The sequence below is a fragment of the Macroventuria anomochaeta genome (genome assembly GCF_010093625.1).
Source record: "Macroventuria anomochaeta strain CBS 525.71 unplaced genomic scaffold BU25scaffold_2, whole genome shotgun sequence".
Taxonomy (NCBI): Eukaryota; Fungi; Ascomycota; class Dothideomycetes; order Pleosporales; family Didymellaceae; genus Macroventuria; species Macroventuria anomochaeta.
In genome coordinates, this window is record NW_022985363.1 from 529,535 (window position 1) to 546,751 (window position 17,217).

The 17,217-nt window shown below is 52.4% G+C and overlaps 9 protein-coding genes across 9 annotated transcripts; 6 read left to right on the top strand and 3 right to left on the bottom strand.

The window, feature by feature from the left end:
• Positions 1 to 680: 680 nt before the first annotated feature.
• Positions 681 to 2,369, top strand: BU25DRAFT_329894 (cysteine proteinase; the record flags this gene model as incomplete). The annotated part of the gene is made up of 6 exons (XM_033702333.1): positions 681 to 746; positions 806 to 956; positions 1,007 to 1,293; positions 1,322 to 1,599; positions 1,652 to 2,209; positions 2,258 to 2,369. 6 exons carry the CDS (start codon positions 681 to 683, stop codon positions 2,367 to 2,369), a joined length of 1,452 nt encoding a protein of 483 aa, XP_033566882.1.
• A 2,190-nt stretch (positions 2,370 to 4,559) lies between these two features.
• Positions 4,560 to 6,225, bottom strand: BU25DRAFT_330023 (WD domain-containing protein; the record flags this gene model as incomplete). The annotated part of the gene is made up of 2 exons (XM_033702342.1): positions 4,560 to 5,831; positions 5,887 to 6,225. 2 exons carry the CDS (start codon positions 6,223 to 6,225, stop codon positions 4,560 to 4,562), a joined length of 1,611 nt encoding a protein of 536 aa, XP_033566883.1.
• A 648-nt stretch (positions 6,226 to 6,873) lies between these two features.
• BU25DRAFT_329521 (HET-domain-containing protein) lies at positions 6,874 to 7,218 on the top strand (the record flags this gene model as incomplete). The annotated part of the gene is made up of 1 exon (XM_033702317.1): positions 6,874 to 7,218. One exon carries the CDS (start codon positions 6,874 to 6,876, stop codon positions 7,216 to 7,218), a length of 345 nt encoding a protein of 114 aa, XP_033566884.1.
• Positions 7,219 to 8,604: 1,386 nt separating this feature from the next.
• On the top strand, positions 8,605 to 9,120 carry BU25DRAFT_453886 (uncharacterized protein; the record flags this gene model as incomplete). The annotated part of the gene is made up of 1 exon (XM_033709829.1): positions 8,605 to 9,120. One exon carries the CDS (start codon positions 8,605 to 8,607, stop codon positions 9,118 to 9,120), a length of 516 nt encoding a protein of 171 aa, XP_033566885.1.
• Positions 9,121 to 9,458: 338 nt separating this feature from the next.
• Positions 9,459 to 10,386, bottom strand: BU25DRAFT_470593 (uncharacterized protein; the record flags this gene model as incomplete). Its single annotated transcript, XM_033710797.1, has 3 exons — positions 9,459 to 9,790; positions 9,844 to 10,227; positions 10,287 to 10,386. The coding sequence occupies 3 exons, from the start codon at positions 10,384 to 10,386 to the stop codon at positions 9,459 to 9,461; spliced, it is 816 nt and encodes a 271-aa protein (XP_033566886.1).
• A 732-nt stretch (positions 10,387 to 11,118) lies between these two features.
• BU25DRAFT_406017 (uncharacterized protein) lies at positions 11,119 to 11,696 on the bottom strand. The gene is made up of 2 exons (XM_033705176.1): positions 11,535 to 11,696; positions 11,119 to 11,480 (listed from the first exon to the last, which is right to left on the bottom strand). Exon 2 carries the CDS (start codon positions 11,464 to 11,466, stop codon positions 11,230 to 11,232), a length of 237 nt encoding a protein of 78 aa, XP_033566887.1. The 5' UTR covers positions 11,467 to 11,480; positions 11,535 to 11,696; the 3' UTR covers positions 11,119 to 11,229.
• Positions 11,697 to 11,944: 248 nt separating this feature from the next.
• BU25DRAFT_357364 (chromate ion transporter-like protein) lies at positions 11,945 to 13,855 on the top strand. The gene is made up of 4 exons (XM_033703571.1): positions 11,945 to 12,317; positions 12,372 to 12,632; positions 12,688 to 13,168; positions 13,215 to 13,855. Exons 1-4 carry the CDS (start codon positions 12,078 to 12,080, stop codon positions 13,841 to 13,843), a joined length of 1,611 nt encoding a protein of 536 aa, XP_033566888.1. The 5' UTR covers positions 11,945 to 12,077; the 3' UTR covers positions 13,844 to 13,855.
• A 768-nt stretch (positions 13,856 to 14,623) lies between these two features.
• On the top strand, positions 14,624 to 15,911 carry BU25DRAFT_427544 (glycosyltransferase family 69 protein; the record flags this gene model as incomplete). The annotated part of the gene is made up of 2 exons (XM_033708452.1): positions 14,624 to 15,446; positions 15,499 to 15,911. The coding sequence occupies 2 exons, from the start codon at positions 14,624 to 14,626 to the stop codon at positions 15,909 to 15,911; spliced, it is 1,236 nt and encodes a 411-aa protein (XP_033566889.1).
• Positions 15,912 to 16,305: 394 nt separating this feature from the next.
• Positions 16,306 to 17,184, top strand: BU25DRAFT_487137 (S-adenosyl-L-methionine-dependent methyltransferase; the record flags this gene model as incomplete). Its single annotated transcript, XM_033711258.1, has 1 exon — positions 16,306 to 17,184. The coding sequence occupies one exon, from the start codon at positions 16,306 to 16,308 to the stop codon at positions 17,182 to 17,184; it is 879 nt and encodes a 292-aa protein (XP_033566890.1).
• Positions 17,185 to 17,217: the final 33 nt, after the last annotated feature.

Consider the following 17,217-nt stretch of genomic DNA (forward strand, 5'->3'; position numbering starts at 1 on the left):
AGCCGCCGTTTCAATCCGCCAGAAGCCAATGTGTTGCAGAGCGCTCTTGTACCTGGTAGAGTGAATTCCACCAGCACGCGGCCAAGAGCGCTCCTGTCTCTCTCAAATACCTGCGTGCCCCTGGAAGCCGGTAGGTATCACAGCAACGACACAGCTTCCAGCCCATTGCCGCGGATCTCTGTACCTACTAAAAGACGCTGCCGCCCTCTGCTCGAAGGAGCTCGTGGACGATTGCTGCTGAACTCGCCTTTGCGTGCTGCCGAGTCTGTCGTGGAATCAACCGTCCAATTGCCAGCCCTCGACGCCAGTCACGCCGCCTACCGTCGCCCAAGCGTAATTTCGCACACGCAGAGAGGGAGCGGAGCGCATCGCCAGAACACGCACACACACACACACACACACCTCCTCCTCCTCGCCGCTACAAACCCACGATGAGTCGCCCGTCGGTGATGACGGGTGGCTTTCACCCTCACGGTGTTGGTCATGGTCACGTTCACCACGGCGGTCACTATGGAGTTCATGCACAGAGCGCCTACGACAGCGCGGTCCACTCAGGTTTGACGTTTGGTCGGCCGCTACCAATCCGCGCCCCGGTCCTCCCTCCCGCCTTTAACCACCAACACACTGGCCAGCACCAGCACGGCCGCACCTCCACGTTCAGCATGGCGGACCCCGCGTTTATGACGGCCGAAGAGGAGCATGCCTACATGCAGAAGCTGTCGAGCGAGTATGAGCCCGAGGCCACTGTGAGTCCCGCATCTACACCAGTGCCGCTGACTGAATACGGCAAACTGACCGCTGCCAGGGTCCGCTTGTCGGCGAGCGCCAGAGCAGCGCTGCCATCACCACCCAGTATGCCAACGCCGATCCCGTCTACAGGATCAAGACCGCCGCCCTGCCCGGCAAGTATGCTTACTTCCGTACCTGTCGCGGCGATGGCCACTGCGGATGGCGAGGTGAGTTGCAACGTGCCTTCCTAATGTTTTGTTTGCGCTAACATGCTTAGCTATTGCCTTCACGTACTTTGAAGCTCTGCTACGCGTAGGGGAATGGCAGAGGTTCCAAGATGAAGAAGGCCGTTTGAACTCGATGGGCAATCTGCTCGAGCATATTGGCTTATCCCGCGACATCTGGATGGATTTCGCTGAAGAGGCATTCGAGCTGCTGCGCAAGCTGGGCGACTCTGTGCACGCCATGGATGGTACTGCTGCCGACATCCTGCTCCAATCCTTCAACGACATGGGCATATCCATGGCCATCATCACCTACTTCAAGGCAAGTCCGGATCGTTTGGTTTGCAATCTCTTACTAACCAAGGCAGCTCCTTGCCAGCGCCTGGGTCCAGAACCATGCAGATGATTACAGACACTTCGTCCCTATGGGCGACGTCAAGGCATATTGCGCCAATAACATCGATCCAGCACAGTGCGAGGCTGACAACATCGGCGTAGCTGCTCTTGCCGACGCACTCGTCAAGCCTGCCGGCTTTGGCCTTGAGGTTTGGTACCTTGACCGCTCGCCAGGCGAGGAGATCAACCGCAGCTACTACGCGGAGCCCACACTGCCTGGTTCTCCTATGTTGCGACTACTCTACAGACCGTAAGTTTGCCTTCAATGACAACGCACCTACATACTAACCTTATGTGCTCAGTGGCCACTACGACATCCTCTACAAGGCCGAAGATGTTCCTTCACCAATCCACCACCAGGCTGTTGCTCCTCAAGCACCTCTCCAAGTTAACTTCACCAACTATGCAGATGAGTTTCTGCCGCAAGCCTCCAATTTCGGCGACGTAATGAGCATGCTTCCGGGCATGGGCCGTCCAAGCCTAGGAGGATGGGCTTCGCTCTCGTACGACTGCAATCCAAGCCCCGCGCCCCAGGCTCAAGTCACACCTATCCAGCCGTTTCCAAGCGCATCTATGTCTGCACCTCCTATCACGAGCTCGCTAGACTTTGTCACACCCATTTCCAACGGTCAAGCAAATAGGTACGACGCACCGCGTCACCACAGCATTCAGCTTGACCAGCCTCCCATCACCCTTCCGATGCATCCTGCACCGCCGCCCCCACCACCTGTCAGTATCGAAAGGACTGCACCCCTAGCAGTTGAAAGTGGTGGACCATTCAGGCCTTCGATGTACCAGCTGGAGCCCGGCTTTGGCTTCTCAAATCAAGCACAGCCCTTCCAGACTTCCATTTTTCGCAAGTACGTATTACCCATCGCCCACCATATCTCCATCCTAACAATTGGTAGCTCACACTTCAACACGGCGCATTTCATGAATCCAGACTTCCAACCTGAGGAGTGGTGCCCGGACGGAGAGTATGCGACAGGCAATAAAGGCCGTCACAAGCATCCATCCTAGTCGTCTTTCGCTGCAACCTTTGTACACATTTTTGCTCTCCTGGAGGTTTATTCCGACATCTTAGCGACTACTAGCGTCGGCGTTCATCGAGCTTGCGATTGCTTTCGTTTGCTACCTGCATTATCATCCGCATTGCTTCAACACTCACGACGACGCACGACCAACGATACCATTGTTAATCATTTCTCGGAACATTACTCTATTACTCTACTCTTGCATATGCAAAAGGGGCGGTACTGCTAGGTACCAGAACTCTTGACCATACGGCGGCATACATCATTTCACCCTGGCATTATCTACAAATCAAACTTTTGGGCGGAGTCCTCTAATACTGTTCTCTCCATCTTGCAACGCAAGCTGTGAGGACCTACGACTGACGAATACCAAAGACCTTCAACCTCAGGGTACCAACATTAGCGTTGATCATCATTATGATTTTCGTCACTTTGGAGTACTATCGACCGCCTGTTTTCGCCGCTCCCCTCGGACATAGCTATCCTGCCCTTCCACAGCACACGCAAACACTATTCGGTATCCGCAGTCTCCTCTCCTCGACTCTAAACCCTACTGCTCAAATCTCCCGCTCGGAAGCGAAAATGTCCTGGTCCCACTTGGGCGCGACTCAACGAAAATATTGGCATCGTGCCATGATCGGGCGCTTCGTACCGAAGGACTACGACTGCAGGGTTCAAGATGCTCGTGAGCAGATTCGGCACCTTCGGCACACAGGCCGGGAGTCGATACCACGAGCACAAGCAAACATCAGATAGAAGAAGGAACTGCACAAAAACAACCAAAATGAGGTACCTCGCAACTCCCAGTTTGCCGCGTGATTCCATGTGCCTTCCGTATCCCTTGTCTTGCTCTCAAACACATGCTCAACGATTAGCAAATACACCAGACTCTCGACCGCGATTGAGATTGACACGAACTGAACCTGCATAACCAACAACTGAAGCCGCAACGCAAGGCTTAACACCCCGTCTCAAACCCACCCCCATGACCTGCTCTACTCCTACGCCAAGCTGCTCACGATGCCCTCCCCACCTTCCCTCACATTCCTCAAAACACCCCACTACAAACCTATATCATAGCTATTAAGATCCCCTCCTGTGCCCGAACGTTTGCCCGCCGCCATGGCGATTACGCTCCCGGCGCTGCTGCTGCAGGATTGAAACGGTAGCCGCATGATCAGCTCTGTGGGCTAGTGTGAGCGGCTGTGGGAAAAAGCAAACATGAGCACGGACGGGGAGCAACGCAGGTACAATCGCTTCACGTGCACGGTGGTGTGGAGAGTCGGGTAAGGATTGGATGGAGGATGTTCACCGACTTTCTCATCATGTATGCGTGGATATGGGCAGTGGGTTGGAAGATGGACGGGCTACTCTGCACACTGCGGTATATTGGAGGCTCTGTTCTGGACACTACGCGCTTACGCCGGTCTATCGTGAGGACTATCTACACCGTCCCGCCCTACAAAGTCAGCTCTGAGTGAGGCTGCAGCTATCTTACACCGCTGCATCGTCTTCGCCCAAAACGGGTGTGATCAGCGCGGCAGTGTGCTACAACATCGAATCTCCTCACCCCCCTCCTACGAACCACTCATCGCAATTGCACGAGGGCTTCGCTCTACCGCCGACCGTTGCACGGCAGCGCAGCGTCGTTGGACGGCGGTGTTGTTGAGGAAGCCGCAGCATCTGATGCTTTGTTTGTCCCGCGATGCAGATGATGCGAACCCGAGCGTGACGTTGGACATGGCGCGTCTCGTCAATAGTTGTACGAGTTGTTTACCCCGCTTTGTGAACGGGGGCGTTGAGATGGATATCGTGCTGTGTTTTGTGGTGTTAAGGAAGTTCTATCTGAAGCCCACACTTGATGCTGAGTCGTTCTTGTTGAAAGCTACGGATGTGCTTTCTCAACATATTGTCGGATTAGCCCGGCTATGCGCGGTGAAAGACGCGTATAATATCGACAAGGTCTCGAGCGTTGATATCGTCCCTCAGTGATGCAAGGGACTTGGCAATACGCGGTTCTACGCATTGACGTGGTACAAATCTTGCAGCTCTGCCGCTCGAAGGTGATCGGCGGAGGGAGCCGAAGCTGCCGCGAACTGCCTCACTGTTCTTTTGCATCCTAGAGATTCGTAGAGATGAGCAGTTCACGGCTCTGATCCCGTTGATATGGTTCGATTTATGGCTCGACACTGTCGTCGCCGTCGCTCATCTCCACGTCGTTATCGCCGTTGGCGGGGCCTGCTTTCTTTTTCGCCTTCCCACGTTCAGCTCTTTTCTTTTCCTTGTCTACGAAGTATTCTTTCTCCTCGCGCAGTTCCGACAGTTGCGAAAATGTGACCTTCTGGATGCGCTGTAGGCTGGCAAGCTGCTTCTTCAGCTCCTTGACTTCGTCTTGAGAGACATCGTTAGATGCACCCGATGGCTCTACATCGTCACTTTGGCTCGGTGCTGTGATGTTGACTGTTGGAGCACTGCTGACCTTAGACGAAGCTACCCATGTTTCCAACTCTGCGAGGCTTTCTTCGAGCATGTTTGTAGGGAAACTGGGGTGGGTGAGGGCCTCCGCGAACGAGCTTGTCTTGGTGGACCGCCTATCTGTGGCTGATACCGCTATGGTGTTCACTCGACCAGTGAACTGCATGTTTGGGTTGTAGTTTGAGGGGACCAAGCCACTGCTGCTGCCTGTCAACCCTGCGTCTTGTTTCGGTTTGACGATTGTCTGAATTTTGAAGGTGGGCTCAGTGGCGCTCGAGAAGCCTGTAGGACGCAAGAATTGCAAGCTTGATACAGGTCCTGGCAAGTTGGCCAAGGTGGAAAGATAATTGCCCTTCGCAATATCCCAGGCAGCAATCTTTCCGCTGCTATGCCCGGAGAGAAGAGTTGTGCCATCCCAGCTTAGACTCAGAGTAAGAGCCCCTCCCAGCTTTTGCGAATCAGCACCGAACCTGGTCTTTGGTGAAGGTTGTATAGGTCGGTGTGACGATGGGGCGTCTCGCAGAACGTCGGTCGATGTGGTCTTCTGGATATCGTCGTAAAAGTCTACTGTCTGCAGACTGCCATCTGTGTAAGCAATAAAGCATGCTCTGTCGGCTGGATCCAGAGTCACTGCTGTCGGCGTTTCTGGCAGGAGGTATGTGCGAAGCGCCTGGCCGTTGTGATAGTCCCATACAATCGCCGTCTTGTCTCCTGATATGGACACTGCAATGTTGGCGGTGCTAGAGCTGTGTCCGCACGCAATAGACGAAATAGGTCCACGATGCGTAGACAAGGTGTGAACAGGTGAACGAGAAGTATCGGACGAAAACGAAAGAATCGACGGTAGTGCCCACACGTGTATCATAGCGTCTGCAGAGCCAGAAAGGAAGAAGTTCGAGGAAGGATCGACAACGATAGACGTCACAGGCTGAAGGTGAGAAGTGGACGTGGAGACGAGACGACCTGAGCATATCTGTGCCATGAATTAGCACTGCAATCCTATATATGTATTTTGAGGCACGACTCACCTCCCAAGCCAGCACTCGCCCACTCTCAGCTCCCAGCAACAGTACTGTGTCCTGCGCCGCAAGCGCAATGCTGTGAATCCTCTCGGGAAACGGCACAATAGCTTCCTGATTGCCCTTCTCCCGGCTGTATACGTGTATAATGGCTTTCTCGGTTTGCGCGGCGAAAATATGTGTGCTGGTCATAGCAATGCCGTTCTGAGCAGTCGCGCTCTTCTTGAAGACATGACGCTGTGCCGCCAAGGGTTGGAACTCGTGAATGAAGATACCCTGATCTTTGGTAACGCCAGTATTTGGCTTCGTGGAGCCAGATATGGCGGCCACAAATTGTTCAGTGAGCATGGCTGGTGTCGTGATTGTCGTTGTTGTGAGCTTCGAGCTTTCCCTAGAGATTTTTTGGTGGAGCAGCAAGGTGTGGTCCGTGCACCCGGCGTTAACGGCCTTAGGTTCGCATCTCAGCCTCACCTGTTGTACACACTCGCGATGTCAACCATGTACATGTAACGCTACCAGTCGTCGACCGTGTTGGCCACTCATCATGGAGCTCGGGTGTCTGCCTTGGCAAAGCACCAGGGATCATCAACAAGCGCTAACGATGAAGAAATTAAGAACACAACAGCAACATTGTAAGACATGCAAGCTTCTGTGGGATGATATCAATGCCGTACTTGGGAATCGGATTGTCTCTACCATAGACTCGTTATGTTTTCCATTGCGATCGTTAGACGAAGCTGGGCCCCTGCATGTTTGTCTCGAGAATGACGGTGTACTGAGTGCACGTATCTGTTTTATCATCTGGAAGGTATGTTCGGCCATGGAACCTGCGAGTCAGTCTGTCTTTGTGCGTCACTATTTAATCGAGATCAACTACTCACGATTGACAACTTGATAGGAACATCAACCCCTTAGCATGAAATTGGACCTAGCTCAACTGTGGGCTCTAGTAGGCTGTCGAGCTGCACCTTACAGCAGGCAAGGAAGTGGCTTAATATGCGTGCCTCCAGCCATAGGGCGCATGTTCAATGTAAACCCTATGACGAGCACTCGACGCGCCTTCCAACGCGGGTTGGGACACGAGATAGCGATTCTGTACGGCTTCACATCTCTCATGAGGGGGAGATTCGGCGTTATGTCACTTTGAGTTACTGCTGGGGTAACGAGAGACCTCTCACCACGACCAAGGATAACTTCCAGCACCATACTGAAGCGGTTCCCCTGCTACTGCCCAAGAATTTCAGTGACGCAAAGCGCGTTGCCAGGGCACTCGGTGTATGGTATCTGTGGATCGACTCGATCTGTATCATCCAGGACTGTGACATGGCCTGGAATGAATAAGCGCCTCAAATGGCAACGATTTACGGGAATTCTTATTGCACGTTTGCTGCTGACGCTGCAACAAACAGCACGGAAGACTTTCTCGAAGGCACAAGAAGAACGCTGAATGAGCCGAAAAAGGTCTCTTCCTCACATCATGGTCAAGAAAGCGTGGTACATGTTCGAGAAAGATGCATTGATTATACTCCACGCCCTCATGACTGGGTGCAAGCTGAAGTCAGCCTGAAAACCGGGCTAGGGTGGCGAGTCAGCAATGAAGACTCAGATCTAAAGCATGTACGCTATATGCTGGCGGATCCATCCCCAAGTTGTCTCTCGAGACGCGCTTGGGCCTTTCAGGAGCGCGTCCTAGCTCCCATAACCCTCCACTTGGCCATACCGAGGTTTCGTGGGAGTGCCAATCGCTTGCAGACTGTGAATGCTCACCTCTGGACTCGATAGAGGTGGCACACTCTTTGACAGCGAAGATTGCTTTCTTCAGGATACGTTGGCAGGGAGTAGCAGAGCTCTATACTGCCCTAGACATTAACTTTTCTCACGATCGATTGGTGGTTTTGTCTGGCTTAGCACGCGCTTGTCAATAGAAGAGCAAAGATCATTACGTTGCAGGCATGTGGGTCAGAGAGCTCGAGTTTCAGTTGCTTTGATACGCCATGAACGGGGACTCGGTACCTACGAGCTCACTTCCGCCTATCAATAGCACCAACCTGGTCATGGGATTCGACGGCAGCGGCAGTCACTTATGAAAGCCACATCAAGTTGGGGTTCGAATTTGATGTAGAGAGTCGCTCCGATTGGAGAATCATGTCGGTAGACGGAGAAGACAGTGACACAAACAGTTTTGGGGCTACAGCTATAGCGAGTTGGTTCGTTGAAAGTTTCCTTGCCGAAGTCACTCTCGAGAAAGCCATTGACGGATTTGATCTCCAGGAGTACCGATGCAAACGCATAAGCAGAGCCATCGCAGCGAAGATTCGAGCCAACATGTGGTATACAAGATAGACTGGGGTGCTGGAGTCCCGGCTTCTCCACACTATACGCTGTTTCTTACATCGCTCTGGGGGCATCAGATGCAAGGTCTTATTTTGACTCAGAAACTGACCAGTCATCCTACGAGAGAGTCGGAATGGTCTGGATGAATCAGGCTGCGGGGGTGGACAACGACTCTATCCACCCATGGGACATATGGGAAGACGAATTGACTAAGCAGGTTTTCTGAATTTGTTGAGTACATTCCATGGCATAGGTCTTTGATGGCTAAACTAGAGTAGGTAGAAAACCACAAGGACAGGACACAACTCATCCCACAGACTCATCAACCACTCGTCCAGGTAGACTCTATCCTCCATCTTCCGGATCAACCTTTCATAACTCTTCCCCACCTCGATGTCCTCCTCCAGCATCTTCGGCAACTCAGCACACCCATACACGTCCGCGAACCACTCAGCTCCAAACTCCTTCAACACGTCACACCTCTCGTCCATCGTCCTACTCAGTTCTGGCCTTGCCCAGTCCTCTGGTCCCTCGGGCGCATCTGTCTCGAACCTACACGCAATCTCCGTCGGAAACACCTTGGGCAGCCATACACCACCCAGTAGAAGGATACCCTACATACGAGTCCTGCGGATAGTGGTGGTCATGCGGCAAGGAGAGACCCGCATCGGGGTGACTCTCGTAGAAGTTGAGGCTCGGCTACCAGCGCGTGCCGAGTTGGAGCATACGCAGTGCGAAGACGTCTTCTTCTACCAGATCTTCGTATGTCATAATGATTTGGGTGCGTGGAAGGCCAAGGTGATCGAGCTCGACTCCGGTGAGGTTCTTGCGTACCACACCACCGGTGGAGGGGTAGGCGAAGACGGTCCAGGTAGACAGGCCGGACTCTGTTCGAGCTCGTGTAGCTAAGCGATTTGACATAGTTGTTGGGAGCGTTTGTGTTCAGTTTTTTTAAGAGGTACAAAGGACACGGCAGGAACGGCTGAGAATGGAGCTGAAAATGCGTTGTACCACAAAGCCACAAGGCACGCTATGCCGGTGCCTAGCTGTTCTTTAGCCCGTGATCGTGACAAGTTGCGCGTATGTCAAAGGGGTATTTCTTGTGTTCGATACGATATGCGGGTCTGAAGGAATTGGCGACATATTGATGTCTCACCCTAGTTCCCTACTTCTGAGGAATTTGAGATCAATATTGCGAGAACCGTGATACATGCTCTGCTCTTACTGCCTTCCCATCACCCAGCCGATCATTTCGTCTTCCCTCCCTTCCCTACGTTCCAAAGCCTTAGTTTTATAGTCAATGGCCTGCAGCTCTTCTCCATCTCTGTTGTCCAAGGTAAGTAGCTCCACCTGTGCCCTTTGCCCGGATTGTGATACGAGGAGCGGTCCTCATGCGATTCGATGGTGAGCTCGCCAGTCGCTTCCACAACAACGCACTCAACATGATCCTGGTCGACGTACGGCGAAGCTGAAACGATACGTTGGAACTTCCGGTGCAGATGCGTGCTGTAGATAGATGGAGCAATTACATAGCGGCCTGGACATGAGGGCTCCGGGTAGAGGGGGTATTGTGGAGGCGCTGAGAAGTGCCAGTTTTGCGCGCAAAAGATGCAGCCCGATCTCAAGGCTTACTGCAAAGAAATCCGTCAGGAGATCTCGGTAACCCCATGCGCATCAGCCAGACATGTTTCTCACACAGGAAATTGTGAGGTGCACCACACAAGTCACAGTATCTCTTCCAGTGGTCCCAACTCTTGATATACTGCGGTGGTGGATCGCGTATTTGACGCATTCGCCGCGTGAACAGCTGTGCCTCCTTACAGTTGTTGGGCAATCGTTCGGTGACTATATTGGGCGGGTTGTGCAAAGTCCACATCCCGCTGGTTGAAGAGTTTTGAGAGAACCATACCGGTCGCCAGTGAAGGATCGAATTGTCATTGAAGCCGGTGAGGATCAAGAGGTCTTGTTGGAAACGCTTGACCGTCGGGTTTGGGTCAACCTCCGTTTGCGTAAGCACTGTTAGGACATGGACATCAGACACAGGTGTCGCCAACTTGGGTGATACCCATTTCAACTGATCGGAGTCGCAAGCTGAACGCCTGGACTAGCGCTATGTGGAGGTTCGGGACTAGGTGTCGCAGGTCCAGTATAGGGCGGAGTACAACAACCGCTCATTGCAGTCGCTGTGCAGAGAGTGCCGCTACTTGAAATGTCTGTTTTAAGTCAAGGTTATAGATGAGCTGACGACTGATTGACAGAGGTTGATGTGGCTGGTCCAGCATTAGCGAGTGATGGTGAAGAAGGATATCAGTCCACTTCGTCGATGAATTTAGTCATGTGTGACAAGCAAGCGGGTACCTGCAGTTTGCTACTAGTAGAGACAACGGGGCTGCCAGTACAAGCCAGCGTTTGCAGCATGATGAACATGCGCAAAACGAAGCTGGGAAAGTCTATCGGCGTAGTCAATGTCTCACTCTCACCAGTGTTTGTACATTATTTTCGACAAGGCGTTAGCTCCTCAGATACCTACTCCAATTCAAGCCGAGCATTCGTAAGGTTGTCCATAAGATCAGATATTCACAAGAATAATGTTGGCTATAGGCAATGTCTTGCCTGAAAACGATATTGCTTCTTGCTTGCTTGATCGCTGTCAGATATAGTTGAGTTCTTCAATATTTGGAGACGGGAGGTCTCAACATATGTAACTCGATATCGTGGCTCAGGTGGCTTCGTAACCAGTCATTTTGCTCTTCGAGCTTGCGCAGGAAGAGTCATGCTGGCTGGTTTGAGCCCACATCTGCGAGAAGGTTTGATGGCGGACGTAGGCAACGTGTCAGTGCCCAGAGAACGTACCCTCAGTCCTATGAGGCAGTTTGGAACTGCCGCTAGCCCAATTAGGTCTAGCTCCTCCACAGCGTTGATTTCCTTCACCCATTCGTAGTTCAGATAGACAGAATGATCACACAACACTTCTGACTTTCTCCGGTTGATACAATGCCACAACACGGTATCCTTATCTCAACCTTTGTACACTTCGTTTTTCACGAGCCCATGATCACTAATCGAGGTGCACCTTTGCGGAAGTAAGGCTTGCGAGGCTCGCAATGAACGTCGAATCAGGTGATGATGCGCGTGTCGATGTGGAGGTGTGCCTCTGGAACCGCGAGTTGAATTTGGCGCTTTCACGTTTCGGGAGCTGCTCTGGAGGACCCAGTTCTTGAGACTCTGAAGCGAGGACTTCAACGCCCGACTCATAGTGACTAGGTTGGCTTATTAGATTAGCTGACTGCGAAGTCGTCTAGAAAACTTTCTGCTGTACTTACATGGATTGGTAGCGTGTCGTGGTCAAGTCTTCAGGCTAAAGGCTCTTACTAGATATCCAATATATCTGTGTTCGCTCGAATCCTTCCATTTTAGGTACTGTCAGGGTCCTTACTCTCTTACTCATTGCTTTTCTGGAAGCAATTGTAAATCTTGTGCAACCATTGACGCCCAGATCTGTTCGCGTATTAGTGACACGCGACAGATCAAGCAGATAAACAAGAATGTCACATGCAAATTCGGTCAGCGAGGAAGACAGGGCAGAAACACGTCGGAAACCCCACCAACCTTGGAATGGCGGGGCAACCGCCAAATCTTGCCGAATGCAATTCCGCCTTACACATCAGTCGGTAAGCTCGAGAAGCACGACACTATCGCAAATGCCATGCCTTAGCACCTCTCTCCACAGATTGCGACATATTGGCGCACTATGATTGGCTTTCGAAATCGAAAAGCCAGAGATTCATGAGCGCCCTGTATCGCTCCGAGATGCCAATGATGTTCAACGAGCAATTCTTGTCTTTCCTCGAGCATCACGAACTTTGATGATGTCGCTCCACTCGATTATCAGCTCATGGAGCGCGAGGGCACGCACACAGCTTAGCGTCTCACTTCCAGCCAACACCGGCACGCCAGGAGGGCGTCTAACAGAGGTCTTCATCAGGATGTGGGATCTTGGCTTCACGGCGTTCGGTGGGCCACCTGTACATTTCCAGATTCTTCATCGACGTTTCGTTGAAGGTTTGAATTTTGGTGGGGGTAGCAAATGGATTGATGAACAGACGGTCAGATTCGCCTTGGAACCTCGAAGTTGATGGCAGAGCCTGACAAAACCACAGTACCAAGAGATCTTCGCCATTTGCCAGGCTTTGCCCGGGCCAGCCTCTACTAAAATGCTCTTCACGATTGCAATGATACATGCTGGCCTTGTCTCAGCCGTGTTTGCCTTCCTACTATGGAGCTTACCAGGCGCCATTGGGATGTACGGTCTGTCTCTCGGCGTGCAAAGGATGCCGGATCAACTACCGCCAATCGTGTACGCCTTATTGAGTGGAATGAACGCAAGTACAGTCGGCATCATCGGTCTGGCTGCTGTGCAGGTAGGTTTTACGCTTATGGTGGGATCGACATTAGCACATGCTTACAACGTCGTAGCTTGCGCAGAAAGCGATCTCAGACCGTTTGACCAGAATCCTGGTCATCGCAGGAGCATGCGCTGGCATCTGCTATAACGCTCTATGGTATTTTCCCGTCTTGATGGCTGTGGGCGGCGTAGTTACCGTAGTTTGGGATGTCTGGCTTGCGCAGAAGGTGGGCAAGATCAAAGCTAAGTGGGAAAGCAAGAGGAGGAGAACCAGGAACGAAGCAGGAGATGCTGAGGACACAAACGCTACGCAAGACATTCAACCTGTTCAGGAGCTGGAAATCCGGCAGCCGGAAGCTGCGAAAAGACGGGCACATGCTGGTACTTCCACAGAGCGCATCATCCCAGGTAGAGGAGAATCAGGCTTGAGCCGAGCCGACAGCCAGCGAAACACAGAACCTGATACAAGGACGATTCCTGCACCAGTAGCTGATGTCAAAGCTCACAACATCTCTATCAAGCTCGGCGTCTCATTGATCGCAGGCTTTTTTGGTAAGTAAGGTCGCTCGATGTTCAACAGCCAGCTTACTGTTTCCAGCATCCTTTCTCGTAGTGATGGTCATACGTGGTACTGTTGCCAACCGGGCACTAAGTTTCGACCTCTTCTCCAACATGTACCTGGCTGGCACGATCATCTTCGGAGGCGGACCTGTCGTAATTCCTCTTCTGCGCTCATACGTGGTAGATCCAGGCTGGGTCTCACCACGAGACTTTCTTCTCGGCCTTGCCATCATTCAGGCGTTTCCCGGACCTAATTTCAACTTCTCCGTATATCTTGGAGCGCTAGCCCTCACATCAACCAGCACACCAACCATTTTTGGGGGCCTACTTTCGTTCCTTGCGATATTCTTCCCTGGCTTGATTCTGACTGTCGGCGTACAATCGATCTGGCAGGTCATAAGAACCAAAGCATGGGTGCTGAGTTTATTGAGAGGAATCAATGCGACAGCAGTAGGGCTGGTTTTTACTGCAGTCTACCGACTTTGGGAGATTGGCTACCTCACGCCGGAAAGCAGTGATGGCACGAGTCTTGCTAGAGAGCCGTGGTGGGTTGTCGTTGCGACACTGACTTATGCGGAGACCGCCTGGTTCGGTGTGCCGCCCGCTGCGGCCATCATATTTGGAGCTGTCTTGGGTTTGGGATGGTATGGCGCAGTGGGGCAGTAATTTGTCCTGGGCTTCGTAAAAGAATATGACAGAGTCTGGTAGACCACGTCGTCACGTTGACAGCATGGTGTGATGGGGCAAGTAAGCGCCTGTTTCGTTCCGGACTTGCGCGCTGCAAGTGACACCTTTCAATGATGCGCATTATCATCGGCCCTGCTGCCCTGCGACTGTACTTCGAACGACTGTTCATGAACCATGACCCGGATCGTAACTTCCGAAGCCTTCGTATCTCGGCAGCGCGAGGTGCGCGGTGCGCAACGTTATGGCAAGCGGAGAGGCTGAATTCCAGTCGCTTCAAGAACGGGCGCGCGTGATTGGCTCAACCGCATACCGTGTCCGTGCGCGTGCCGACAGGATTTAACTAGGGAAAAACATCAAAGTAGGCTCACCCGTGAGGTACGTTACTTTTCTAATAGAAAGTATCTTAATATCTCTACTATTAGTAGAAATATTCAAGGTTAAACTTCTTATCCTTTGTTGTTTTCCCAGTAAAACCCGGTCGTCACGCGAATCCGGTCGGCACGCGCACGGACACGGTACAGGATCTCGTCAGGGGTCGAATGCTTTACCGCTTTCGGTTCGACCACCTTGGCTTTAGCATCAATCTTTGAAATGGCTTCTTGAGTGGTCTTGGAACTAAGTGCAGCGTTGCCCCTCTTGCATCCGGCAGGAGAGCTCCTGTGGTATGTTACACCTCTCTTTGACATCTACTCCACCTTTCCTTCCTTATTCCCTTTGTACAACGTCTTTCTCTTCTATTCACACTCTTACGATTGTGTCATGGGGCATAATACAACCATACTAACACGCAGACGCAGATTTTACTCTTTCCGCCGTCTTCCGCGGTCCTCAACTTTGAAATTCATTCTCCTAATTTTCTTTCTTTGGGATTCGATACATTGCATCTCCTTGTACCTTCATCAGACTGCAGCGTTACGGACACCGCCACCCCCGCCTAATGCAAAGCGCATCTACATAGCTGCGCAACATTACAACTCAGCACGCCTCCTACGGGAACATTGGAATGAAGCTCTATACAAATTGGTGAAAGAGTTGGGCGTCGACAATGTATTCGTTTCAATATACGAAAGTGGATCCTACGATGAAACACAACAAGCCCTGAGAGAGCTCGAAGCAAACCTGGAGGTACTGCAAGTTAGGAAGGAAGTTGTGTTGTCAAAATTGACCCATAAGGAGGAAATCGCAGCGCAACCTACAGAGCATGGCTGGATCGACACACCGGCCGGTGTGCATGCACTGCGGCGCATACCTTTCCTGGCAAGCATCCGGAACAAGGTCTTCCAACCTCTTGAAGCATTAACGGCTCAAGGCGAGCATTTTGATACCATCCTGTTCTTGAACGATGTCGCTTTCAACACTGAAGATGTGCTGAGGATACTTGACACGAACGGCGGTAACTACGCGGCAGCATGCTCGTTGGACTTCTCGAAGCCTCCATACTTCTACGACACCTTCGCGCTAAGAGACTCGCAAGGGCATGAAGCCATCCTGCAGACATGGCCGTACTTCAGATCATATGCATCCAGGCATGCTGCGGAAAGATTCTTACCAGTTCCTGTCACTTCGTGTTGGAATGGCATGGGTAAGTTTGCTTACTTCGAAGACGACATGAGCGTTATGTTGACCCTGCCCAGTTGCAATGCCTGCCGGACCCTTTCTTGGAGACCATGCTCTCCGCTTTCGGGGCACCAACGACTCGCTTGCCAGGCATCATCTTGAGGGATCAGAGTGCTGCTTGATCCATGCCGACAACCCACTGTCCGCTACCAAAGGCATCTTCCTGAACGCTGCTGTGCAGGTTGGCTATAATATGACCGCCTACAATGCTGTGCACTCTCCAGATGCAGTCATGTCGCCTCTTCGAATGTACACGCGGATTTGGCAAAGCCGGATACTGAGGTGGTCCACAACACCCTTATTCAAGGAGCGTGTGGTGCATAACAGGGTGACCAAGTGGGCAGAGGAGACTAAGGAAAAGGAACCGGGTGAATATTGCCTGGTGAACGAGATGCAGGTCATCTTTGAGAGGGGGTGGAAGCACGTCTAGATGCAAGCAGAATAATGCACCTGATGAACCATGTTGCCAGTCCTTGGCCTGCATGGCTGGGCATCTTGGCCTTCGCATCCTACAGCTTGTTCTTCACTCACATCTGGCACGCGTCTTCTCTTGCGCAGCAGTCATGTCTTGCCGACGAATGAAAGCAGTGGCATGATATATCATGGCTCCATTCGGGCCTGCCCGCAGGCCCACTTCACACTGCCCCACAGTAACTACCGACTACACCTGCCGATCGACACGCAGGTGTAGCTACATGTAGAAGGTGCCGACAGACGTGGCATGGCCTCCAAGCTTTCACTCGTAAAGCATCATATCCCTTCTCAAATTCCAAACTTCACCTTGTCGTTGCGAACCTTGGGATCGTGCATACACATCTTCCATCATGGCACAACCTACACCTCCACCCACGTCCACTTCTTCTCCAGAGCCATACTGGCTAGGCCGCGCCTCAGACGAGCAAAAGCGTCTCTTAAGGCAGCACACCATCTGGACTCGAAGCATCGGCTACCTCCTGCACCCATCAGTATCCACAAGCCTCCCTGACAACGCCCGAATCGCCGACATAGGAACCGGCACCGGCATCTGGCCCATCGAGCTCTCCAAATCCTCACCTCCCACCTACACCTTCCACGGTTTCGACATCTCCTCCGAGCAATTCCTCCCTGCCGACTCCCTCCCGCCAAACGTCAACCTCGGCTTCGGCGACTTCTTCAAACCGATCCCTCAAGAATTGCAAGGCACCTTCGACCTCGTCAACATCCGGTTGATAATCATTAGTCTCGGGCCCGTCTCAGTCTGGCAACAAGTCCTCGCCAATATCTTGACGCTGCTGAAGCCCGGTGGAGCGATATGCTGGACCGAAGGCAATTTCCTCGTCGCGCGTGGTTTCCGCGGCCCCGAGCCGCAGTCAACTGCTGGGCACCATCTCACCACTGGACAACTTCAACTAAACAATACCCTGATCCAACGGTTTGGTTATAGTTTCCCGTCCCTCACACGGTTGTTTGAGGACGCGGGACTAAAGGGCGTCGAGGAGGATGTGCTTAGTACGGATCGGCTTCCGGAGCAGAGGGGCGAGTTTACGGATTTAGGGATCGGGGCCGTGTTTGGGGGGTTGAGGAATTTGGCAAGGGTGAGGGAGGAGGGGCGTTGGGATGAGGGTGAGGTGGAGAGGAGGAGGGGGTTGGCGGTGGGGGATAGGGAGAGTGGGGCGTATTTGCGGTGGGATATACATGTTGGTGTTGGGTTCAAGCCTTTGTGAGCATGTGAGAAAGGGTTTGTATGTGGCATTGAG

What these genes read in the sequence shown, in the direction of transcription:
- BU25DRAFT_406017 (XM_033705176.1), bottom strand. Translation starts at nt 11,466, where the DNA reads ATGAGTCGGGCGTTGAAGTCCTCGCTTCAGAGTCTCAAGAACTGGGTC.
- BU25DRAFT_357364 (XM_033703571.1), top strand. Translation starts at nt 12,078, where the DNA reads ATGATGTCGCTCCACTCGATTATCAGCTCATGGAGCGCGAGGGCACGC. An exon ending in AATGGATTGATGAACAGACG is followed by an intron (nt 12,318 to 12,371) that starts GTCAGATTCGCC and finishes ACAAAACCACAG; the next exon opens with TACCAAGAGATCTTCGCCAT. An exon ending in TCGGTCTGGCTGCTGTGCAG is followed by an intron (nt 12,633 to 12,687) that starts GTAGGTTTTACG and finishes ACAACGTCGTAG; the next exon opens with CTTGCGCAGAAAGCGATCTC.